Source organism: Mangifera indica, chromosome 3, assembly GCF_011075055.1.
Source record: "Mangifera indica cultivar Alphonso chromosome 3, CATAS_Mindica_2.1, whole genome shotgun sequence".
NCBI lineage: Eukaryota > Viridiplantae > Streptophyta > Magnoliopsida > Sapindales > Anacardiaceae > Mangifera > Mangifera indica.
The window spans coordinates 14,481,215-14,508,035 of NC_058139.1; the positions used below are offsets into that span (position 1 = coordinate 14,481,215).

At 32.2% G+C, this 26,821-nt stretch overlaps 1 protein-coding gene, 1 long non-coding RNA gene and 1 other non-coding gene across 6 annotated transcripts; 2 read left to right on the plus strand and 1 right to left on the minus strand.

Annotated features, from left to right (window-relative positions):
* The first annotated feature begins 5,272 nt into the window (after positions 1-5,272).
* Positions 5,273-6,388, plus strand: LOC123212282. Its single transcript, XR_006501518.1, has 2 exons — positions 5,273-5,944; positions 6,040-6,388. It is a non-coding gene; the product is annotated as an uncharacterized LOC123212282 (long non-coding RNA).
* A 4,013-nt stretch (positions 6,389-10,401) lies between these two features.
* LOC123212617 lies at positions 10,402-10,508 on the minus strand. The gene has a single exon (XR_006501577.1). It is a non-coding gene; the product is annotated as a small nucleolar RNA R71 (small nucleolar RNA).
* Positions 10,509-18,567: 8,059 nt separating this feature from the next.
* On the plus strand, positions 18,568-21,028 carry LOC123210037 (glycine-rich RNA-binding protein 2, mitochondrial-like). 4 transcript variants are annotated; one of them, XM_044628196.1, is made up of 5 exons: positions 18,568-18,706; positions 19,802-19,919; positions 20,005-20,073; positions 20,606-20,712; positions 20,798-21,028. In XM_044628196.1, exons 2-5 carry the CDS (start codon positions 19,808-19,810, stop codon positions 20,912-20,914), a joined length of 405 nt encoding a protein of 134 aa, XP_044484131.1. In that variant the 5' UTR covers positions 18,568-18,706; positions 19,802-19,807; the 3' UTR covers positions 20,915-21,028. The 4 variants fall into 4 exon arrangements, with proteins under 4 accessions (XP_044484131.1, XP_044484130.1, XP_044484132.1 ...); XM_044628195.1 differs by having other exon boundaries at positions 18,579-18,724; XM_044628197.1 differs by having other exon boundaries at positions 18,656-18,724; positions 19,808-19,919.
* The last annotated feature ends 5,793 nt before the right edge of the window (positions 21,029-26,821 follow it).

Here is a 26,821-nt window from a genome sequence, read left to right on the forward strand (position 1 = left end):
CCTTAGAAAAAATAGGCTCAAACCTAGAAACTTTATTTATGAAGCAACATGTTCCAAAGCTATTATACTCTGTAAATCAGAGCTTATTTTAGAGATTAATTCCTCTATTTTAGTTAGCTATTGACTCCCTAAAAGTACTTAATAAATCATGTAATTCAGTTTCTTATCTAGATTGTCTATCTTGGTATTTAACTCCTCAAGTTAATCTATGACAATATTCAATAAACCTATGATAGGTTTATTTTCGATCCCATGATCTAAATAAAAACAAGATTTGTCTAAGCACTTGCTTCGATTTAGTTCATTGTTTATAATGTTGTAATTAGAGAAATCAATAAAGTGTTTTAATGTCCACCAATGATGTCCCAAACAACTTTACTTTTTATCTAATTATAATATTATTAAATCATTAAATTTTGATTAATCATGGTTTAAAGCAACATGGCTCTGATGCCATTTACGAAGCAACATATAAAGATTAATTTTCATAAAACTTAATTATCATTTTCATTATATCATGCATGTATCTTAATGAAAATTAAACAATTATATTATTAAATGCATGATCATAATATAATTGGAAGAAATTTAAGATTACTTTGATTAATTCTTCAAAGTATTTGAAAGAACACAAGTTTGAGAGAATTCTTCTTAAATTTTATACTTTTGCCAAATTTACAAGTTCTCTCCTTATATAGATGAGAGAATGGCTATTCTGGATTTCAACCTTTGTTGAATTTGTAGACATAATTGTTAAAGTCTAACTATTATCTTTATAGGTGGCTTATCAGCCGATGCTTATTGACAAATATTTACTACTTTTTTTCTTAGACACTAGGGTCTATGTCTCCCACGTGTTCTGCATAATAATTTTAAATCTTATCCTAATGGAAGTATGTTGACAACATCTAAATTGTTGATCTTTGAGTGTCAGCAACATCTTGTCCTTCCTTTTGTCTTCCGCATCTTTGGTACATATTGCGTTCCACGTGTTGATCATTTGTTATGGGTTAATCAAATTTCCCAATCCTCTTTTAGGCTTTAAAAAAGGTAAGACCTATCTAATGAATCCATAAAGAGTCTAAAAGTGTCTTCGACTTCCTCAGTTTGGACTTTAGCTTAGGCTTCAACTTTTTGAGTTAATATTAGTCTAAAATTTTCTTTCATAGTTTTTATAAAGGCTTGTTGAGAAATATTTTGGATTTTAAACCCTTCTATTATTTTTCTAAGTTGAGCCTGATTGTTACTAGTTGGGTCGTTGGATCCCTTGTCTACCCCGTTACTCACTTTTATCTACAAACATACATAACGAAACACGTGAGTTAAACTTAGTAAGTGGTAACCTTTCAGTACCCAAAACTATAATATATACTGATGGTAAAACTTGCATTCTATTTGTAAGCTAAATGTGGTCACACTATGACACCTTAGTGCCTTGACATGGATATCCATGGAGATGGTGATGACCCAAGTTAAACTTGACATATCTGATGCCTTGGTGAAGCTATTATTATGTCTTGCGCACATGCCAAATAGTCTATTTGGCTATCTAACAGGGACACCTTGTTTGCAGTTGTAATTCTTGATCTTTGATACACACTTGAAAATATAAATTTTGGGATTTCACAATTGTATATTGAAGATGTGGCTACTTCGGTCTAATGTAAGGTGAAATTAGCTTTGAGTGGTTTACGTGATGAGCACAAAAAGCCAATTGAGCATACAAGTTTAACAATTGTAAGTTTTGATTCATGTCAACTAACCGAGAATTAAAAAGGATTAAGAATAGATTTATTGTTTAAAAATCTATTTAAGAAGCATAAGACAAGCCAAAGTATTGTGGAAAACAAAAATGAGCTGGATAAGCATTTGGATGAGGATCTCAAAGAGGATGATATTTCTTTTAACATTTTGGCTTGGTGAAAACTAAATGGCTATTGAATTTTGATAGTTGCATAAATTGCTCGAGATGTATTAACAATTCTTATCCCCACAATTGTGTTAGGGTTAGCATTTAGTGTGGGAGGTCGCATTCTTGATTCCTTTAGGACATCTTTACCTCCAAAGATTGTACAAGGTCTCATATGTATGAAAGATTGGCTTTGTCACATTCCTAAAGGTAATATGAATGAAATACTTGAAGATGCAGAGAAGTTAGAGAAATGTACATGTCACTTCCTTGAAATATATAATTTTAATTACATTTTTATATGCTTACACCTTAATATAATTTATAATTTAAATTATATTGTTTTTTTAATAGTTATCACTAAGTTTTCGATGAATGGTTTTAGTGCACAATCTGAAGAAGAATTTTAAAAGAATTTCTTTGGTAAAAAGAGGCACTTCTTTCAATAAGACATGTTTTATTATGAATTCTAATTTATTCTAGATTCATTGTTCTAAAAATTATATAGATACTTACATATTTGATCAATTATCCTTCACATAAGAATGTGATTGCTAGAGTTTTGTGCATGAAGTGGCTGCTTTCAAGACTTGAATTTTATTGCAACTTTAAACTTTTACCATTGCAACTGCTTTAGTCCCAAAAATGTCATAAATTTGACTACGATTAAAATATTTGTTTTGTTTGCATTTTTTTCTACATTTTTGTTATAGGTGACAACTTTTCCTATACTATTTTCATGTCAACAAATTGCTTTCATTGTTGTTTTGTTTATTAGGCAACAAACTATCTCAACATCAAGAACTTGCTGGATTTGACTTGTCATACAATTACAGACATGTTTAAATGCAAAACTCCAGAGGAGATTCACAATACATTCACCATTATGTAACTTTATTTTTTGTTTTACTTTGAACATATGTTCTGAACTATACTCTCAACTAGAGATATCGATGGGCCGGGCCGGGCCGGGCCGGGCTGGCTCAGGCTCGGCCCATCGGGCTAAAGGGCCGGGCCGGGCCTAAAGCCCAAACAGTGATGGGCTTTCGGGTCGGGCCGGCCCATTAATATATGAAGGCCCAAGGCCCGACCCATATATAAATGGGCCTTAAATGGGCCGGGCCGGGCCGGGTTTTGAATATTTTTTAAAATTTTTAAACAAATTATTTTTCAAATTATAAAACATAAATAAATATATATTATAATAATATTCAAATAGATTGAATTCATTTAATACTTAATCTATTTGTAACATTTTGTAATGATAAAATTAAAATAAAATTATAAACACAAAGAATTATTATTTACGAATTTAGATATATTTTGAAAGATAATTAATAAGAAAAAATGAGATTGAAAATATAATAAAATAATTGAGATTAGGATTTGTAAATGGAAGTGAAAATGAAGAAAAATTAAATAGTTTTATATAAAAAAAATAAATTAATTAAAAAATTAAAAAAAAAAAAAGGCCAAAGCTTCTGCTACAAGGCAGAAGCCTTGTTTGGCTTCTGCCTTGCGGCAGAAGGCAGCAGCACAAGGCAGAAAATCTGCCAATTAAAATTAAAAAAATGTATATATAAACAGTACCGGGCCGGGCCGGGCCAGCCCACGGGCTTAATATCAAAGCCCGAGGCTCGGCCCATGGGCCTAGCCCGACACGCTACAGTGTCGGGCCGGGCTTTCTCGTGCCGTGCTTTTTTTTCGTGCTTCGTGTCGTGCCTCCGTTCAATCCGGCCCAATTGACGTGTCTACTCTCAACTATGATGATTATTTGGCTACTTATGTTGTAAACTATACTCATAACTATAATGTTTATACATGGGGTATTCACAAACAATGTTTATGCAATAATTATTCATTCCTCTATATTAGAGACTACTAATTATGATGTTGTTACTATAAACTATTACTATAAATTAAACATGTTATGTTTAGTTATTACTTTCACATAAAAGAGATATTGTTAATGTTGTGTGCATCGGTAGATACAAGTGAAATATTATGTTTCATGTCATAAATAATTATAATTCATTTATTTTTTATTGATTACAAGCTATTGAAAGTAAATGATGCATATTAGGTTCAAATTGTAAATAAAATCAGAGAAAACTGTATTTTTTCTATTTGGTTTGTTTGGAATTTTTTTAAATAGTTTTTTTTTTCAATTTAATTTGAAAAATGTCTTAAACTACACTGAACTGGATCGTGCACACTCCTATCTATGAGAGATTGTGCACTTTTGATCTAAATGTCCTCATCCCTATCTATGAGAGATTGTGCACTTTTGATCTAAATATCCTCATCCATAGAGTAAAGAGAAAAAGCAAAAGAGGGTTTAACAAAGTAACGTGAGAAGTGGTACTGGTTGTACCTATCATTAGCGAGTGAGTGATTGAGGCAACTAAGAGTGGATACGAACCGAGTCAAGCCCAAAAACTCTTTCGCTTGGGTTTGCAGCTTGAATCAATCGTTCAAATTTGTAACTTGATTTGATAGTTTGAATTTATAGTTTAGATTTGTGACTTGAGTTTGTGATTTATTGATAAAATGAAGTTGTTTTAACTAATAATTTTCAAAATCACGAATTCGAATTGAACCGAGCTATGAATTCAAATGATAAATTTGAGCCAGTCTGAACCATAACTTTAAACAGAATCGAGTCATGAATTCGAACTACTAATTTAGGTTATGAATTCTAGTTGAACTTGAGCAAAACTGAGTCAAACACTTTCTTCGAGTTTGGCTCAATTTTAAAAATGAGGTAAATCTTCTAACTTAGATTTAGCTCAAATTTAAATTAAATAAACTTAAATTAAGCTGAACTAAACTAAACTGATTTTTGAAACTAAATTGGCTTAGATCATATCTAGCTCTAGAGACAACCGTGGGGAGTAGAACGTAACTCTGTTGGTTAGAAAGGCGTTTTATTTGGACAAATATTGTTATTGTCCAAGGAATGGGCATATGGGCCCTCTGACATGGGTTGGGCTAGACTGGAATTTGAAGTATTATATTACCTATGGACGGATACTAAAGAGCCCCGCATTCTTACTTAATTATATAAAAAATTATTCCTATTTAATTTAACAAAAAATTGTAAGTTTTTTCTTTATTTTTTTATAACCAGAATCATGTCTGTATTTATTAAATAAATAAACTTAAAATTAAGATTTTATAAATATAATAAAAAATTAAATTTAAATATTTATTTTAAAAATTTTAATATTTCACTAATTTTACTAATAACTAAGCAAAATATTTGAGAGTTCCCTTCCAACTGATTTGTTGGTGGCAGAAATATTATTAATATATTAGTGCATTTGGTTACTTGATAAACGGGTTAATAGAAATGACCGTTATAATATTCAACTCAAAGACCATTTTTTTTGAAATTGACAATAAATGACGTGCTAAATTTTGATTCCTCTAAACTTCATTCATTCTCCGGAATTCTCAAGATTTCAGTTTTCTCTGACTGTTACTTTTCTCTCTTCTCTTCTTCTTCTACTTTTAACTTCTCATTCTGCCTTTTCTTTTCTGAATTTCATGGTATCTATTGTGATTTACTTGTGTTTTAAAATTTGATCATGCTAATTTCTAGGGTTTCATGCTTTCCTTTTCGTTCTTGTATTTGAATTCCTTCACATTGTTGTATAATGGTATCTACTGCGTGAAACACTTTTTCTTTTATACTCTGTAACTTAATACAATTATTTAAATGTCGAATTTTAGGTTCTTTTTAGTTTATTGTTAATTTGTTATTTCACTTTTGTGCATAATTCTATTGTTCATTTATTTAATCTCTTGTCGTTCTGATCTTCAGGTTTTCCCTCTGAATTGAATTTGTGTGAAACAAAACTTGGACATGACGATTTTTAGTGAAACCATATCTGCGGATGTGCAGCATAAGGAAGAACAACATTTTTTTGAGCTCAGGCAGCAATTGAAAGAGTCTATTAGAAAGAAAATGAGAAAGGAATCTGGTTTTCTTTGGAACACTTCCCGGGAAAACAAGAAATTACCTAGTGACAAGTGAGGGATTTTCTTGTTTTCTATTTATGAGTTGATTCAATTTTTAACCCTTTTTTCTTTTTTAATCTTATAAAGTGCTCTTCTTCTCCTTGCAGCTATGGATCTTTCTTTGGCCAATCTCAACCTTCTACTGCGTGGAGAGTAATCAAAGAAAGCAAATTTGTGCTTGAGGCTAGGCAATCGGCAACAGATTTTTAGAATTTGTCTGCTTCAAAAGCTTAAGTGGCAGTGCAGAAAGTGAAAGCTCAGAAACTTAGGGTCTCTCGAGATTACTCTTTTATATTCTCGATGATTCTAAGAATCTCACTTGTCTGTCTGCTGCCTTGGGAAAGGCAACTTAACAACATCTTAGTTCTTGCATTCAAGGAGCTATTTTAAACTCTCTACAAAAGAAGCATTTGGACGAAGGAAAGAATAAATATGAACCCAAAAAGTCTCAACTGATTTCTAAGGTTTATGGAGAGCACAAAATTTCTCTATCAAAGGAAAGTATGGAACAATGCAAGAAGTTACTTGAACCCAATAATGATGAAAAAGTGAGGTCGAAGCAGGTGAAATCTAATGAAAAGTTTATATTAGAAGAGAAAACTAAAGATGTTGAATATATCAAGGCTGAAGTGATTCAAAAAAAGCTTCAGTGTTCTTCAAAAGGCCAGGTTTCTGATGTGGATAAAGATAAGTAGAAAAAGAAACATGATGAGATCAACAGATTTCAGTGTTCTTCAAAATGAGTAATATTATGTGCAAAAACAATGTATATAATTTTGTGTATACCTAATGACATGTCATCATGTGATTGAATAGTTTAAAATTAAAAATAAAATAATAACTAATCACATGATGATATGTCATTGATTGTACATATAGTTTTATTACTTCAAAATCTATTGAAAAGTTGATATGAGGAGAGAAAATTAAAGATGTTAAACATACCAAGGCTAAGGTGATTCAAAAAAAGCTTCAGTGCTCCTCAAAAGGCCAGGTTTCTGATGTGGATAAAGATACGCAGAAGAAACATAATGAGCCCAACGGACTTGAGTCTTCTTCACAGAACAAGGACCTTAATAGGTCGTCTAAACCAGCCTTGATAATAAGGTTGAAAATTCCACCAAAGCTGCAAATGGGAAAGGAAATGAAAGTCGGCAAGACTAAAAATGAAGCATCTATTCCGTGCCAGAAAAAGTTCTATAAAATGAATGCATGAGGACCAACGATTTCTTAAGAGAGGAAAGATTGAGGATAGTCTTTGTCATGGCAGTGAAGTTGAAAGGGCGATATATCCTTTCTATGTCAAAGTTTATTTAGGTGAGATTTTCAGTCATTTTGGTTCTAATTAATATCTTCAATGTTGTGACCTTTAAATCACTAACAAGTATGATCAGCTGAAAATCTGTAATTGTACAAGTGTTAATATTGCTTAGTAGCCTGCATCTTCTGTCATTGTCATATAATTATAACCACATTGGTTGATTAATATATACTTGATTGTTGTCATATTTGTTTGGGTTGATAGCTTGATCATTTGAATTAATGGTATAGCAGGAGAAGCTCCATCTCTTGCGAGGAGGAAGAGGATGATTGGGCATCCAACATACCTAAGTAGACAATAATGATAGTATACCATTGTGTAACCTCTTCAATCAGTGACGATCGCACAGGAAAAGTAGCATCATTATAATCATTCAAGTATATAATTAAACATATATAAATTAATCAATCAATTAATTAATAATTACATACCTTATCATCGGTGAATATAATTTTTATATAACTCCATCCAGAAATATCTTTCATATGCCACCTGAATATTCATGAAGACGCATCAATAACAACCAAGTCCACCAACTTATACAGGGTATTGATTGTCTTTAGATCTAAAACCGTAATGTAAACATCAATGTTTAAATTTCATTAATTATTTTCTTTCTGGCAATTAACATATATAATTTATAATTATACACTTACTTGGAATGTGAGTGGGAATATGTAAATATCATATTTATGCATATCTATTATCTGATTAGAGCAGATCCTTTTACTCACCTAGGACATCGATTTATATGTCATATCCCACACTATACACCTTGGGGGTACGAATTGAAACCATCCAAAGGATTGACCAATTAAAGATACTCTATAGATACCTTATTTCGTTTGTCGTTCTTTAGTAATACTATATAAAGACAATACAACAGAGCCACTTTGACAATGTCGATATTGTCATCCCCCTATGACCTTGCCGAGAAAACTCATTCCAAATCGGATGTTACACTTTCTTACATCCTCAAAAATAGGTCTCTCGAATCCTATCTCTAGAACCTCGTGGAATATGTGATGCAATGACAATGATCTGACTAAATGGTAGCCCTGTCATAAATGCAAATTTGAATAGGTTGAACTTCATGTCATTGCCATTAATTTTGAACCAAAACTCATTTCTCCTTACACCCCTGATATAACTGTCACAACATCAAGGAGGGCACCAACACTTTGATAAATCTCGTATTTGATAACTAAAACAAATGTCTAAAACATGTCTTCTCAAACAACCTCAACTATGTATGTGTTAATTGATAAGGCCATTAATTGTTACTATTTTAATTTATAATTCCCTTGTGTTATGTGGAAATCTGATGCAATCTAATAGGATTACTTATCTTTTTGCTTTTAGGAAGCTTTGAGCAATTTTGGAATAAATAGGGCCAAAAATAGGAAAAACTGTAGCAGATATATTAAACTGGAAATTTCGTAATGCAGACTAGGCGTGGGCACGTGAAAGAAGAGAGCAGAATTCGGAAAGCAAATCTGAACGTCCAGATCTGTTGCAAGAGTCCATAAAATAGTAAGATTCGCTTCCAAGGAAAGGGATAATCACCAGCTGGAAAAGAGGATTAATTGAGCTAAATAAGGAATGATATTTTTGGAAGAAGGATTTATATTAAAAATACATATCTTTTCCTTTCTTTTTGGGAAGATATGTATCACTTTGCTTGATTGGTTTAGGAGATTAGGATTGATTTCAATTTCCAGATTTTTAGTAGGAAGATAAATATATATATTCTTATTTTTATTTGAGAATGATCATCCATTGTATTAAGAGAATTAGAGAGCAAAACATGTTCTACAGTGGCTGAAGAATTTATCTTGGTTGAAGGGATCTGAAACCATGGAACTACAATGATTGTGAGATTTATTTTTGTTCTTTAATGCATCTTTTAATTATTTGAGTATTGGTTATCTTTCTGAATTATTTTTCATGATTGTGTTGGTTGATTTCTAAGATGCGCAATTAGTTTATCAATTAATATAATCTATTGCTAGTTTAGGTGCTGAATCCGTAATTGTTCAATCCACCTAATCGAAGTGGCAACTAGGTTTATCGTTTGCTGCGTCAGAAACTTTAATCCTAGGAAAATAATCAACTAGATTAAATGCAACGTCGTACGTTTGTGTTGTCTTGCTTCGTTGGTCTTTCTAATTCGTAATGCTATTGTTTAATTAAATTCGAGATCGTATCCGAATTATTAATCACTAAGGGTTAATTGGAATACATGTTTTTGGTTAACTAATCGTAAGGAAGGACAGGTTAATTTAATACCACAACGAATATTCAATTAATTAATTTGATATTTTGTTTCGATGATCAATCGTAGTTCCAATGGTGGATGTGACCAAAGACCAAGGTTTGTTAAATTGATTTATTTCTTTTAGATTATTTTTCTGAATTTTTATTTATTGTTTTCCATTATAATTTGCATTCAGTTCAAAACCCCCTTTTTATTTATTTGTTTCGATTTATTTGTGACGACATACTAATCAAAGCTCTTCGAGGGATCGATCCCTACTTTCCTTTACTACATTTTTTGTTGCAGGAATTTAGGATTTAATTTGGGTGTCAACGACAGCACATACCAAATTTTGGCGCCGTTGTCGGGGAGTTTTTAATTTGTATGTTCGTTACGCGATCTTTGAAACAAGCTAGTTTACAGTTTGATCCAGAAATTGAAAAGACTGCAAAAAGGCTGAGAAAAGAAGCGAAAAGGAGACTGCAAGCACACAAATCAGTTCACGAAACAGAGGAAAACATGGCTGAAAATCAGACTTTAAGAGAGCTTGCTGCTCCAAATTTAAATCAACAACCACACTGCATTACTTTTCCGAATTTAGATGTTAATACCACCTTCGAATTAAAATCTGGACTAATTCATCTTTTACCTATTTTTCGTGGTTCCGCAGGTGAAGATCCTCATAAACATTTAAAGGAATTTCATGTGGTGTGCACTGGAATGAAACCGAATGGAGTAACCGAAGAACAAATCAAGATGAGGGCTTTTCCGTTTTCTTTGAAAGATGATGCGCAAGATTGGTTGTATTATCTACCTGCTGGAAGTATCACTACTTGGCATGAGATGAAAAGATTATTTCTGCAGAAATTTTTTCCAGCATCAAGAGCAGCCAGCATAAGGAAAGAAATCTGTGGCATTCGGCAGCATACTGGAGAATCTTTATACGAATATTGGGAGCGCTTTAAAAAACTTTGTGCAAGCTGTCCACATCACCAAATTAGTGACCAGCTGCTTATTCAATATTTCTACGAAGGACTTCTATCAAATGAGAGAAATATGATTGATGCGGCAAGTGGTGGAGCATTGGCCGACAAAACACCTGAAGCAGCCCGAAATTTAATTGCAAATATGGCGTCGAATTCACAACAATTTGGAAATAGATTAGACCATTCGTCTCGGCGCGTCAATGAGGTAAATATATCTTCTCTTGAAAGCCGACTTGATGATCTAACTACTCTTGTACATCAAATGGCTGTAGGAAAAACAGAGGTAGCGAAAGTTTGCGGAATCTGTTCAGCAGGAGGACATCCAACTGATATGTGCCCAACACTTCAGGAAGACTGCTCTGAACATGCTAATGCAGTGGGCGGATTTTTAGGACAGCAGCAGCGAAATCATAATTATAATCCTTATTCGAATACCTACAACTCCGGTTGGAGAGATCATCCTAATTTTCGTTATGGGAATGCAAATGCGAATCAGCCTTCGAATAATTTTCAGCCGTATCAGCAGCCCTATATTCCTAGACAACAACAACCAAACCAAAATTCTAATTCAGGTACATCTCTTGAGGATATTGTTAAAACTTTGGCTACTAACACTGTGAAATTTCAACAGGAAACCAGAATGAGCATTCAAAATCTGGAAAATCAAATGAGTCAGATGGCTACTGCAATCAGTAGGCTGGAAGCACAAAATTCAAGCAAACTACCGTCACAAACTGTGATGAACCCAAAGGAGAATGTTAGTGCCATAATGTTGAGGAGTGGAAAGGAGCTGGAGATGCCAATTAAAGCACAACCTGCACCAGCACAGCCAACAGAAAACAGAGAAAAATTGGCAGCAGAAAATAATTCTTTCGAAAAGGTAGCGACAGGTAAATATCCTTCTTCCAGCGAATACAAACCTGTTCCTCCTTTTCCTGAAGCTTTAAAATTGAAATGCGAAAGTAATGCGGATTTATATGAGACCTTTCGAGACTGTGAAGTCAATATTCCACTGTTTGATGCAATAAAACAAGTGCCTCAATATGCTAAATTTTTGAAAGAGCTGTGTACATTGAAAAGAAAGCAAAAACTCAAAAGGTATGAAAAAATCAAGGTAGGAGAAAATGTTTCAGCCATAATTCGCAAAAATCTTCCTGAAAAATGCAAAGATCCAGGTATGTTTTGCATCCCTTGCACAATAGGAGGCACAAAAATTGAAAAAGTCATGTTAGATTTAGGAGCATCTATTAATGTAATGTCATATTCTATTTATTCTGCTCTTAATCTTGGACCTTTAGAAAAAACTGGCACAGTTATTCAGTTGGCCGATAAATCAAATGTATATCCTAAGGGGTTAATTGAAGATGTTCTTGTTCAGGTTAATGATAAATTAATTTTTCCAGCTGATTTTTATGTTCTTGACATGGAAAATAATGACCAATCTGCACCTATTTTGCTAGGAAGACCCTTTCTGAAAATAGCTAAAACGAAAATTGATGTTCACAAAGGCACACTGACCATGGAGTTTGATGGTGAAGCTGTCCAATTTAATATTTATGATGCTATGAAATATTCTGATGTGGATTTTCCTTTGTATTCAGTTGATTTAATTGATTCTCTAGCGCAAGATATACTTGATGGTGATGATGAATTAAATGTGGCTAACCATAAAAATATTTTGAAAGAAAGAGATGAATTTAAATTAATTTCATATGTGCAGAATGCAGGGACAAAGATGAATGAATTCAGAGAGTTGAAAAATACAGGTAATTTATTTTATATTGAGCTGCCAGTGCCTAATGAAAAATTGTTACCTTCTATTTTGCAGGTACCAGAGCTGGAGCTGAAACCTCTTCCAAATCACCTTAAATATGTGTACCTAGGAGATGGGAAAATCTTACCAGTGATCATTTCCAGCAAGTTAAATGAGCAGCAAGAAGAGAAACTGGTGCAAATTCCGAAAAAGCTAGAGATTCAAAGTGTAGCGACATCAAAAGTATTTCAAGTTAATGGCCATAGACTCAAACTGTTTTACAAAGGAATGCTAGCTGAAAACATCAAAGAAGTGGAGTTGAAAGATCCCGGATAAATAAATGAAGGCATTACGTCGAGCCAACGACTGTAAACAAAGGCGCTACTTGGGAGGCAACCCAAGCTTTCAATCTTAATTTTGATTAATGTTTCAATTTTAATTTTCTCAACAATTGCGTTAATTTCGATTTATGTGTTTAATCTTTCGTTTTAAATTTCGGTTTTAGTAGGTTTAGATAGTTAATTAGCAATTATTTTATGATTTTTTTTATTGGGTTTATTTTATTTTATTTTCAGGTTACTGTTCAATCGTCTTCTTCCTCTTGCCAGTCTCAATTAGCCTTCTGTAAATGTTCACGTGGGGAGGAATCTGCAGTTTGGTAATCTGGAGCTGGGTTATGTATTTCTGTCAAAAGTCCAACTTTTGACTTTGATATTTGCTTGAAACTAAGGGGGCCATATGAATTTGTGTGATTAAAAGGGCTGGGTTAATTGCTTCCAGAGACATAATCAATAAACACATGCCTCCAAAATTCCTCTCCACCTAAAACGTAACCCTAGCAGCCCCCTTTCCTCCATTTCGAACACCATGGTCCGAACCCGTTCTCAGCATCATCGAGCAGCAAAATCCAGCCATCGGAGACCATCCACACCAGAGCTGTTGTCCGATTCTGACGATTCACGCCGCCATCTCCACCATCTCCATAATTCAAATTGTTCTTCCTTCTCCACAAAACCAGAGAAGTTTCTTCTTCCTTTTTCTTTTAAATTTCAGTTTTATTATTATTTTATTTTGCTTCAACATTGAGGACAATGTTTGGTTTAAGTGTGGGGGGGGGGTTTATTTGTGTTTTAATTTTCTGCTGTTTATTTTTCTGTTGTGTACTATTCTGTCTTATTTTATTTTTTTTTTCCTGCTCTGTTTTATTTACTTGTTCTATTCTTCTCTGCTCTATTCTTCTTTGTTCTGCTTTTATTTTGTTTTGTTTCTCTGTCAGTTCTTTTTTCTGTCTTTTTTGTGTTATGCTTATTCTATTATGCCTAAATTTTCTGCTTTGTTTCGTCTATGTTGTTGCTCCTTGCTGGATAAAGTTTGATTTTTATGGCAGCTAGTGTATCCCTCCCTGTTTTTAGTCAGCTAAACTGTCCATTAATCTCACTTTGAATGAATTAATTTGTATGCATGCCTTGGAATTTAGCCGATTCAATAGGAGAGCATTGTGCACTGATTTGTTAGATTAATTAGGGGTATGCATTTAAACAAATTTTGATAATTGAGTGCTCGAGTTTGTTTGAAGTTAAGGTGAATTTAATTAATCCGTGAGTTTTGAGCCGTAAAAGATTGAAACATTCATATCAATTTATGTTTTCTTTGATGAGTGATATTCTTCCATGTGAATATATCTCTAGAACTTGCTTTGAACCGTTTCGAGACCACATTGAAATATGCATGCATGAAAATGATAAAGGCATTCTTGTTCAAACCCTTTAGCTTAAAAAAAACCAACCTATTTTAATTTCCCTAGTTAACCCTTTGAGCCTTACAAAACCCTTGATTCTTTGTGCTAAAACCATATTACAAACCCAAGCCTTCAAGTAAAAATCCTCACCCAACCATGAAAATTAGCAGGGCATTTAAACTAAAAATTTGTTGTTGGGTGAATTTGCTATCTTGAAGAATTTTAAGTGTGGGGGAAAAGGGGACTTAAATTCTCTTAGTTATTGCCTTATGTTGTTATTGTTACTGCCCTATGTTGCTAGCTTTATTGTCAATTCTCTTAGTTATTCAAGAAAAAAAAAATGTTGAAAAAGAAAACAGAAAAGAAAAAAAAAGGAAAAAGAAAAGAAAGAAAGAAAGAAAAAAAAAAGAAGAGTTGAAAAAGAGAGAAGAGAAAGGCAATAGCAAGTAGCGAAGAAATGTGGTGAATATGGTGGCTTTAGCTTTACATTTTTTGTTCCCCTTAGGTGTTTAAATGTTTTGTTAATATTCATGGTTTTAACCTTTTGTATCCATTAATCCTCACCTTTACCCAAAGCCCCATTACAACCTAAAATAAAGTCCTTTTGATTTATGCATGTATATAATCTAAGTGGTGGAGATTTGGTGCATAAGCAAGCTTATGGTAGAATGTTTGCATTGGAAGAATTTGAGCGAAACACCGAATCATTAAACACATGAGTGATATGAGTGATAACCGTGAGGATGATTCACCAAAGCTTTATACATGCTTTAGAATGCGATTATCTTGATTTGTCTTTGTGCATACTTCCTTGTAAAGTTTGATAATGATGTGTGTTGATGCTTGAATCTTGGTTGGGTTGAATTTTAAGGTATGCACACTTTTTGGTATCGTGAGAAAAGAGATTGATGGAACCTTTTTGTGTTTGTTTTGTTTTGTTTTTTTGTTTTACTCGAGGACGAGCAAAAGATAAGTGTGGGGGAATTTGATAAGGCCATTAATTGTTACTATTTTAATTTATAATTCCCTTGTGTTATGTGGAAATCTGATGCAATCTAATAGGATTACTTATCTTTTTGCTTTTAGGAAGCTTTGAGCAATTTTGGAATAAATAGGGCCAAAAAGAGGAAAAACTGTAGCAGATATATTAAACTGGAAATTTCGTAATGCAGACTAGGCGTGGGCACGTGAAAGAAGAGAGCAGAATCCGGAAAGCAAATCTGAACGTCCAGATCTGTTGCAAGAGTCCATAAAATAGTAAGATTCGCTTCCAAGGAAAGGGATAATCACCAGCTGGAAAAGATGATTAATTGAGCTAAATAAGGAATGATATTTTTGGAAGAAGGATTTATATTAAAAATACATATCTTTTCCTTTCTTTTTGGGAAGATATGTATCACTTTGCTTGATTGGTTTAGGAGATTAGGATTGATTTCAATTTCCAGATTTTTAGTAGGAAGATAATATATATATATTCTTATTTTTATTTGAGAATGATCATCCATTGTATTAAGAGAATTAGAGAGCAAAACATGTTCTACAGTGGCTGAAGAATTTATCTTGGTTGAAGGGATCTGAAACCATGGAACTACAATGATTGTGAGATTTATTTTTGTTCTTTAATGCATCTTTTAATTATTTGAGTATTGGTTATCTTTCTGAATTATTTTTCATGATTGTGTTGGTTGATTTCTAAGATGCGCAATTAGTTTATCAATTAATATAATCTATTGCTAGTTTAGGTGCTGAATCCGTAATTGTTCAATCCACCTAATCGAAGTGGCAACTAGGTTTATCGTTTGCTGCGTCAGAAACTTTAATCCTAGGAAAATAATCAACTAGATTAAATGCAACGTCGTACGTTTGTGTTGTCTTGCTTCGTTGGTCTTTCTAATTCGTAATGCTATTGTTTAATTAAATTCGAGATCGTATCCGAATTATTAATCAATAAGGGTTAATTGGAATACATGTTTTTGGTTAACTAATCGTAAGGAAGGACATGTTAATTTAATACCACAACGAATATTCAATTAATTAATTTGATATTTTGTTTCGATGATCAATCGTAGTTCCAATGGTGGATGTGACCAAAGACCAAGGTTTGTTAAATTGATTTATTTCTTTTAGATTATTTTTCTGAATTTTTATTTATTGTTTTCCATTATAATTTGCATTAGTTCAAAACCCCCTTTTTATTTATTTGTTTCGATTTATTTGTGACGACATACTAATCAAAGCTCTTCGAGGGATCGATCCCTACTTTCCTTTACTACATTTTTTGTTGCAGGAATTTAGGATTTAATTTGGGTGTCAACGACAGCACGTACCATTAATGTAGATTTAATCTTGGACATCGCATTTCACTATACACGTGAAGTCACTTTTGCTTAAAAGTGTCGTGCCTCATTTGAGATTCTTAATTAGTCACTGAGGTCCTCATGTTATCTTTTCTGGAAAACTTGTGGTAAAAAAAAATTATTATCATGACAAAGTTGATAAGAATTTCAGAAAAAAATACACATCAAATATGGAATGCATATCAAAAACCAGAAACCGTTCTAAAATTTGAAAACTATATGTCAAAACATTTTAGAATGAGAAAAATTAAAAAAAATCTGAAATTTGGAAACTATACGTCAAAATACCCAAAAATAAGAAAAATTGAAAAACTGATCTGAAATTTAAAAACAATATGTAGAAAAACCTTAGAATGAAAAAAAAAAATCTAAAATTTGAAAACTATATGTCAAAAAATTCGACAATGATAAAAATCAAAAAATTAATCTGAAATTTAAAAATTACACATCAAAATATCTTAGAATGATTAAATAAGAAAACAGATTTGAAATTCAAAAACTATACATCGAAATGTCCTAACATGACAAAAATTAGAAAAAAACCACACTTGAAATTTCAAAACTACACATCAAAAACTTTAGAATAAGCAAAATAAAAAAACCGATCTAAAATTCGAAAACTATATATCAAAAATTGTAGAATGATAAAAAAAAAAAATTGACCTAAAATTCAAAAAATGCAGGTAAAAAATTTGAAAATTATACGTAGAAAAATCATAGAATGAAAAAAAAATAAAAAATCAATTTAAAATTTGAAAACTATACATCAAAAACCCTAGAATAAGAAAAATTGAAAATAAATTTGAAATTTGAAAACTACATGTCAAAAAATCCTAGAATAAGAAAAATAAAAAAAACTTTAAATTCAAAAACTATAAGTCGGAAAACCATAAGATGAGAAAGATTGAAAGACCAATTTGAAATTCGAAAACTATATATTGGAAAACTCTAGAATATAAAAAAAAATAGATATGAAATTTGAAAACTATATATCGGTAAACCCTAAAGTGAGAAAAAAAATCAATTTGCCCCATTATTAATTTCCCATAGTTCCATAGATCTAAAATGTTTAAAAACCTTGCATTTCCACCCTCTTACGGGATCCCACGAGTATCACTATTTAAAAATTAAAAATTTTTGCCTGCCCACCCCCTCTCGAGGTTCCCTTGTGGGATACTGTTCAAAAAAGCGTAATTTTCTCCCTCCCCCGAAGACCCCAGATATGGATATTGTTTAAAAAATTGTATTTTCCCCTCTCCCTCATAGCATGATCCAACTTGGGGGATACTTACAAACCTGAGATTCCTTGGGGTGTAAAGTTTTCCCCCAATGTGACATGATGGTATGAAAAAAGTTAATATTTTTCAACTACTATTTTAATAACAAACTATCTTATACCTATTAAAACACAATAACTCTAAACTAATTCATCCAAGACAAATAAAAATCAAGTCACAAAATCAATTATTCAAAACACCAAATTTTTTTTTCTAATTGGTAAAATTTAAATACCAAAACAATTCAAATCAGATAAGAGACGATATACTCACATTTTTTATCATTTTCATCGTCGAAAAACGTAAAAAATATCACCCAAAAGTTGAAAATAGAAGCTATCATTGGAATTCTTGAAAAGACTTGGGATTTCTCAGATTATAAGAATAGTGATTTCAGAGAAAATATGAGTGGGGATATGAATTTTGTTTGTTTAAATATAAGAATATTTTGGTCATTTTATATTAACAGGGCATGTTTGTTTAAATTAAACAGAATTAGATAATTTTGTAAGTTCTTGATATTTAGGACAATTAATTTAATTTTTCTATAAAATATGCCAGGAAGTTTCCTCCCGATATACAAATTTGGAGTTGTTTCATGGTAGGACTACTAGTCCACTCAATTTAAGGTATAAGTATGATTGAAATTTTTAACAATTTTGAATTTTATGTTTGTATAATGAGTTATATAAAATATTATTGATATGTGCTTTCGCTTTGGTTAGAGTTTTGAATAAGATCCGTATAAGTGTTGGGTTCAAACCATAGAAACAGAAAAAATAATTTCAAATTTAATGAAAGTAAGGATAAAACAATAATTTTACGAAAATTTCTAACTTGAAGTTAACAAAATTGGATGAAATCAGGCTCAGGGTGTAGTTTTTGACTATTTACCACAAAAGGTCCACAGATTATTAGCAAAAAGTGAGGGTAGTTTCTGATATTTTCCCGGTTAAGAAGATTTTTTTGGAGAGAAATTTTTGACTGACAGCAGTATAAAAGGCCTTAAACCCTAGCCGCTTTCAAATATTTCTCAACGCTTGTCTCCTAAGCCCCTCTTTTCCATTTCTCCTTCTTGGCAAGAGGTATACTCTTCTTTTCATGTAAGCCCTTTCTCTTACTCCTCCTTTGATCATACATGTTTCCGCTTCGATTTTCTTTCGTTTTATTAATTTGATGTTGAACACTATAGTCTTTTGATTTTTTTAGTTGTTTTCTGTTCTACTTTTTGTTATAGCTTTACTCTCAATTTCTGGTACTATGGATAATATCAAAGTAAAAGGAACAACATGAGAAACAAGTTATATTTGTTAATATGCGTTTTTTATTTTGTTCTGTATTCTCTTAACGGTTTAACCTAGATCCGGGTTTTTGGAGATTGTCAGTAATTAATCTTTGTGGTTGCATGATTCAGAAACTTTGTAGACCGATGGAAAAATACATATAAAAATCTATTATTTTTATTTGTCTGAGCCTTTTGTAACGATATTTTGTATATATTTAGATTGTTAGCCGGGCAAGGAGCGTTTTGTAAGATAATCAGAAACAGTTTTTGAATTAGTGATATTCAGAATTTTTTTCTTTTATGAATTTCAGAGAAATATGGACTAGAGATTTTCATTAGGTTGATACGCTTTGTCTTCTGTGACTTCTTGAGCAATTAAGTACTCTGTTCGGTTAAATGTGTTCCATGCATTTGTGAAGTTATTTTATCATTTAAGTCTTTGTTAAAAGCTTTTTTTAAGTGTGATAAATAATACTTGCTTGAAATTGACTTGATAATTGTTTTTGTACTGGTTGACTGGAGCATCATTAAACTGAATTGCTGGGCAAAATGACATTTTACAGTTGGATTTCTTCATGGAAGTTCTACTTGCAATTGATGGTCTGATTGTATAGTACTAGCTTTGTTCTCTAATTTCTAAGTGTGTACAAGTTTTTTAACTGATGGTGAGGATTTTGACACTTGTATAATATATTGAATCATTTTCTGATTTCTGAAATTGAATTAGCGGATAGTTTTTAAGAATGATTCTTCCTCCTAATTGCATATAGGGTGCTGCTTTTAACTGTGTATGTTTGTGTATTGAATGAATTTATATAATTTACTTTTGAGGACTATCAAAGCAATAACCTTTTTATGACATGGTCTTTTGTTTTTGCTCCTCTTTTTGTGGTAGTTTAAGATGGCTTTCAGTAGCAGAGTTGGTATGATTGTCAGGCAAAACGGGCAAGCTTCATTGCCGTCTATGCTCAACTCTATCCGCTGCCTGTCATCATCTAAGCTTTTTATTGGAGGTATTCGATATAAGTTATTAAATATCATAGCAGATATGGATTTATTATTTATGTTTGTCTTTTGACTCTCAACTATGGCTGTCAGGACTTTCCTGGGGGACAGATGACAGGTCACTTAAGGAAGCTTTTTCCAGCTTCGGTGAAGTGGTTGAAGGTGAATTTTAATCTCTGTTGCTGGTGGTTATTTCATATTAGACTTTGTGGTTTGTTTGTCTTTATCATTTATGAAGATAATTGGTGTAACAATCATACTAGACTCTATTTGAGGTCTGTTCTCCTCTATCGTTTATGTAAATGATTGGCTCCAATTGCATCAAAGCGAATTTTAATATTATTCCTTCTGAACAGAGGTGAAAGTTTTGTCCATTCATATTTTTCTACTGAATGTTGCCACTCAAGTTTGTTGGAGCATCATTGAACTTTTAGTTAAATACTGTGAGCTTTAAAGTTAGTCATTGTTTCTTTTAGTTGTAAACCTTAGTGCAATCTTCAACTGCTTATGCGAATTCATTTATGGCTTTATAATGCCAATACCTTAATAAAGGGCTATTCTTTTTTTTTTTTTCTGTTTGTTTGTATGGGTTCTATGTTGTAGGGGAATTTATTATCTCTTCTCTGCACATACAATGTCTGTGGCACTTGATTCCATACATGTGCTCATTCTCAGTACTTGTTTTGGTGCACAGCAAGAGTTATAACTGACAGAGACACTGGGAGATCAAGAGGATTTGGGTTTGTTAACTTCGCCAGTGATGACTCTGCCAGCTCGGCACTTTCAGCTATGGATGGTCAGGTCAGATAATAAACAATAGTCAAATCTTGTTGAAAAAAATGCTAAAATAAAATTATACGTTGATTCATGTTCCATGTCATCTCAGGAGCTGAATGGGAGAAACATTCGCGTAAGTTATGCCAATGAGAGACCAAGTGGGCCTCGATCATTTAATAACAATTTTGGTGGTGAAGGAAATTTTGGAAGAGGAGGGGATTACTAGCTATCCTTAACTTTAATCTTGTAGCATGCAGTTCATTTTTTTATTAAGGATGCATTATTGTTTTAATGGGTTGAAATATTTGAACTAATGGAATTATTATGTGGTTTGCTACAAGTGTGTGCCCATTATTGTTGTTAAATGTGTTGGCAGGGTAAGCCTTTAAATTTCTGTGCATATGTTGTGTAGCACTGAATGGATCAGTGTTGAAAATATATTATTAATTGTCTGATTACTGCAGGTTGCAGTTGCATGGTAATGCAGTATAAGACTGCCAGTACAATACTATTCCTTCTTCCCTTTGCAAACTGGATATTTGTATGGCTAATTGAACCAAAATCTGCACATTAATATTAGTGTCCTCACTATGAAGCTTCAGATCTAGTTGTAGTCACGGTATCGTGCATAGGCAACATCTAATCTTTAAAATAGTCTCCTCTATAACTTGTTTGTAATAATAATGGTAATCGCACCAGAGGCAACAAATACCAACTTATTCTCACAATTTTTCCACTCTTAACTTCTTCCTAAACTCTGTAACTCCTCTATAGCACTGAGTTCTGGTTGGGAAATGTCAGTTTCTTCTAGTCCCATTGATGTCACAATGTGTTTTTGACCAATATTTTAGAGTTTTCTTAGTTTGTGATTTGAATGTGATTATGTGCTAACTCATGTGGCATTGTTTGAGTGTATTAGTAGTGTGTCTGAATCATGCAATTATATTTGAAAATTTTTGAAGTAAATGTGTTTAACTGAAATGAAGAAGATGTTATTGGGAATCTAAATGTGTTCAATTCTTTTAGGGTTTGTTGCAGAGAGTAATGGATTGTAGATTTATTTTAACTGCATAGCATTTAAATATCCAGTTAGTGAAGATATTGTTAAAGCTTATCATGTGAATTCGTCTACTGATAAATGTATTTGGTTAGTTTCTCACACTCTAGTTTTTGTGTTCTTTGAAATGCTTTTACTGATTCACTTAGCTTTTGGATTAGTAGAAGTAGGTGAGTTTTGTGTTGTTTGATGGTGTTATTTTGTTGGTTGCATATAGTGCTATTAGTTGTCAAACAATTGCAGCAAGCCATTGTGCAAAATTATAACACACTTGGTGTCCAATTTTCCATTACCATCTCCTGAAAGGATATAGTCTTGTTTGTTGTTGAGGATCTCTTACTGACTGTGGAAGCTCTGTCTAAGGGATGGGTTATCGCATGCTGATGTAGGGCATTATGCTTTAAGAAGATTTGATTTAGTATTCATTTTCACTTATAAAGGGAGCTTGTTAAAAAACATAGTTTTGTTCTTTTATTTTGTTGACTGCACATATCATTTCAGCCATTGGTGCAATGACTTCAACTTTGCACAGCGGCCTTGCATGACGGCAGAATTTTGCTTTGATCGAATTGATATTGTCAGTTAGGTGAATAAATTATCATGTATCTATGTATCATTTGAATAAAAATTGATATGGTCAGTTGGGGAAAGTCGATGAGGGGGTTTGTGTTCTCTAGCCTCTTCTATTCTAGCTTTGGCCACATTTCCTGGTTTATATATGAATTTTCTTTCCTCTTTAGTTGATTTTAATTTTAGTATCTGTTACCTTCGACAGATACATTATGTGGATTTTACATGTTAGTATATTATACATATGAGTGAGTGTTCAAAGTTTGTTAAATATTTTTATGTACGCAATACATGTTATAATTATTGTTATTATTGTCTTGATAAATTAGATATATTTTAGCTTTTGTGGAGTAATAACTTATCCAAGTAATACTAAGTAGCTGGTCACTGGAATTGTGACGCGGCCTAGACTTGCCCAGACTGCTAATAGAGGCAGCGGTGGGAAAGTTTTTGGAATGGGCGAAAGGAGCAATGTTGCGTGGGGGTAAAAGCCCCTCCGAGAAGCAATAATGGTATACGGGGAATTCTATAGTTGGATGCAAATCGAGTTTGTTCGGATTTGAAAGTTGATTCAGTTCGGTTTGAATTTGTTTAGTTTGAATTTGAGTTGAATTCAAATCAAAAGGTTTAACTCATTTTGAAATCGAATCGAACTCAATTGAGAGAGTTTGGTTCAATTTGACACGCGAGCAAGGTAGTTTGATTCAGTTTAAATTTAATTCGTGATTTAATTGGATTTATGTTATTCAATTGTTAAAATAATATTGTTTTATTCATTATTAGATAAAATGATATTTGTCAATGAGTCACGAAGTTGAATTATGAATTTTATTCATGGGTTTGAATTAAATTTGAATTGAATTTTAGACAAATCATTTTTACTTAAATTAAATTATACCTAATTTTGGTTTGACGGGATTGAGTTAAATTTAAATTGAATTATTTTTTGTTTGAATTAAACTCAAAGAATGTTTGAATTCAGTTTGGTTTGTATTTATCTCTCTAAGTAAATTTATAGTTTTAACTACACTATCTTTGTAAATAATTCAAAGCCACCACACCCCCCCCCCCCCCCCCCCCGGCCTGGCAACTTACCAGTTTCTAATGGATTCGTCGAGGTACGGTAATAGCAAGCATGTGTCATATTGTGTTGCTCGTTTATTCTACTTTCAAATTTTTATTTATCTATATAAAACTTTGGAATAATTAATTATGAATCTGAATTTATTTTCTGGTATAAATAAATTTACAGAAGTCTTCTCTTTACTCAATCTAAACTCAAAGACAGTCACTATTTTCTTCCCCATTGGTCGGCCAAATTCTATGAACTCGTGCAATGAACGGGGTCTATTTTATTTACTTACCTTATCAAAGCAATTAGGGGGAAGACGATTTCCCACCCCCTTTGGGTGCCTGTATCAGTAAGGGGAACGGCTATTTCCCATCTTTTTGTCTCTCTGTGTGTGCAGTAAAAAATTAAAACAAATAAATTAAAAGAAAAAAAAATTAAAACAATTATCAACGGTGTAAGTCAGTTGTAATGATTACAATCGCACCATTCTACTGTGATTATTACTTTGTCACATTGATATAATGCAACCTTAATAGGAAATAACATTATTTTTATAGGATTGTTAATTTTTTTTCAATTCAAAGTAGGGGTCTAATTAATAAAAATTTAAGTTATAGAAAAATGTAACTTTCTTGTGTATTTTAAAAATGTAAGTGATATTAATCATATAATATAGATATACGTAAAGACATAATAAAATAAATAGAAGATGAACAATTTTTATGTGGCTCAACTTCAATAGCAACATTTTTCAACTTTAACAGTGGAGACAACTGTGGAGTTTTGTTTCTTTCTTTAGCGGGCCACCTGTTTGTTTTCAAGATAAAAATATTCTTCTGAAGTGCTTTTTCTTGTCATCTATGCTTCCAGCTCTATCAACATTGCTATAACCGAAAAGAGCTGAATAATAACCAAATGTGTAACATAAACCATATTTACATGTTTAAATCCCTTGTTCAAACTACATATTTCACAATCCGTTTTATTGTTGACAAGTGTGATTCTTGTGGATTAGATTTATATCTCGCAAACATCTTTATATTAAAACATATGTCAAGCCTACTAGTTGTAAGGTATAACAAAGTTCTAGTCATATTTATACAAAGCTAGTATGGACTTAGCTTATGTCTATCTTTAGTCAGTTTTAGCGTTGTGCTCATAGGTGAGTTCACATTTTTACATGCATCCAATCCGAAGTTCTTTAGCATGTTTTAGCATATTTGGATTGAGTTATGACAATTCTATGTTCAAGTTACTTAATCTATATTCCTAAAAAGATGCTTAGCTCACCCACTATCCTCATTTCAAATTCATGTTGCATTAAGCTAATGAATTCTTGAGTGTGTGCACATGACATGAAACCAAAAACTATATCATCAACGTAAAATTTGCCATACATTATGTCATTTTTAATATGCTTAATGAACGAAGTTTTATCATAAATACCTTGCTTGTGGCCATTATTTACAATAAAAGTGGTCAATCTATCATACCAAGCTCTTGGCGCGTGTATTACTCTATGCAACGCCTTTTTGAGCTTGTATGCATGTTTAGGAAAATGAAGATCTCAGTATCCGATTGGTTGTTCCATATCTTCAAGAAACCATCCAAAGAGGAACTTTTTACATCTATTTGGTAAAATTTAAATTTTCAAAGAACATGTAAGAGCAAACATCAAACGAATAGACTTAATGAAGTAAATGTTTCATTAAAAATAATCCCTTCCACTTGAGTGTACCCATGAGCTATAAGTCTAGTTTTATTACTTACAGTGTTAACAAATTTTTTAGATTTATTTTTAAAAACCTATTTGGTTCCAATAACATTTCAATAAGATGGTTTTGATAAAAGACACCATACATAATTACTTTTGAATTGTTAAAGCTCTTTTCTTGCATGATAGAAATCCAACAACCATCCATCAAAGCTTGTTTAGCATCTTTAGCTTTATCAAAGAGAGATAACACAAACAAATAATTTCATTTTAATATTTCCTCCTAGTTACCATTACTTTTTTTGGATTTTCTATGACAATGGATGGTGAATGAACTTTCTTGTATTAGAAATTTCCTGATGTTAGTTAACATTAATTATGATTTTTGATTTAATAAAACCGGATAATTGAATAGTCCAATGATAGTTTATAGATAGGCTTAAGTGATCATTAAGGATAAGCCTAATACACTTAAGGTTATGATCTCGGTGGACAACACAAGTGTGAGCCTTAAAATTTATTGGACTTTGATAGGGGGTCAATTAACCTACTATAAATTGACTAGGCCCCTACTCCAAAACCCAATACAGAATAAATGCAGTATAACTTACCAATTCAAAGCTATCATTTAGAGAGGTTTTTGGAGTAGAAGACTAAGTCACAAAGAGGTAATCTCGACAAATAATTTTAAGTGATTTCAATAGATTTTTCAGTTTCAAATTACATAGTGATCTAGGTATTTCTAAAACCCTAAAGTTTAATTCAGTATTTTATAATCTATGCCTAAATCTTGAGATTGTAATTGAATGATTTATTTTATTCTGTTCTATGAAATAAATCTAACATGTGGTATCAGAGCAATATGCATTAGATTATAAAATCTGAATCTGGGAATTAAACCTTGAAATTATATTTTGAAAACCTTAAATCTACAGTTTTAAAAATTTTTTTATTATTGCTTTTAATAATTCTAATTCTGAATTAAGGTTCTTGAATCAAAATTGGGGTTTCAATTTTTTTTTTAAATTGGGGATTGATTCAACTTCAGTATAAATCAAACCTAAGAGATTAGGATTTATGTTGAAATTAGGGATTTGGTTTAATTTTTAAAATAGGGGTTTCTTTTAAATCAAACTAAGGTTTAATTCAATTAAGGTTTTTAATTGAAACTAGGGTTTAATTGAAATCCTATGAAGGTCTAAAGTTTCTGAAATTAGATTAAAATTTCAAAATTAGACTTCATAGGTTTTAGTTAATTTTGATTTTAAGGTTTAAAATCAATCCCTTTAATCTTGAAATTAGGGTTCCAAAAATTCCCAATTTTTATAATTAAGGTTGATTTTCAGTTTAGCAAATTTAATTTTTGGATTCGAATTAGTTTTCTGATCAAGTCTCAACCCAAAACCTATTGTGTGTGGCTTTCAATTATGTCCAATTATTGGCAAAATTGGAGGTGGTTGGACCTTCACTGGCATGAGCTATGTGCTCACACCCTTTTTCCTTCGATTAGCATTGCAGTCAACGTCAGCATTAGGTTGAAAGCACCGCGCACGTCATTGGCTCTTCCTTGTTCTGCCATGTCTTGCTAGCAAATGTCCGACGACCTAATCACTTGTAAAGGAAATTGAGTGAGCCGGTCGTTGATTTCCTCCTCAATAGAAATCGGTTGGATGATTGTAAGTAGAAATTACTGTCGTCAGTGCCCCCAAAATCTTTTCTA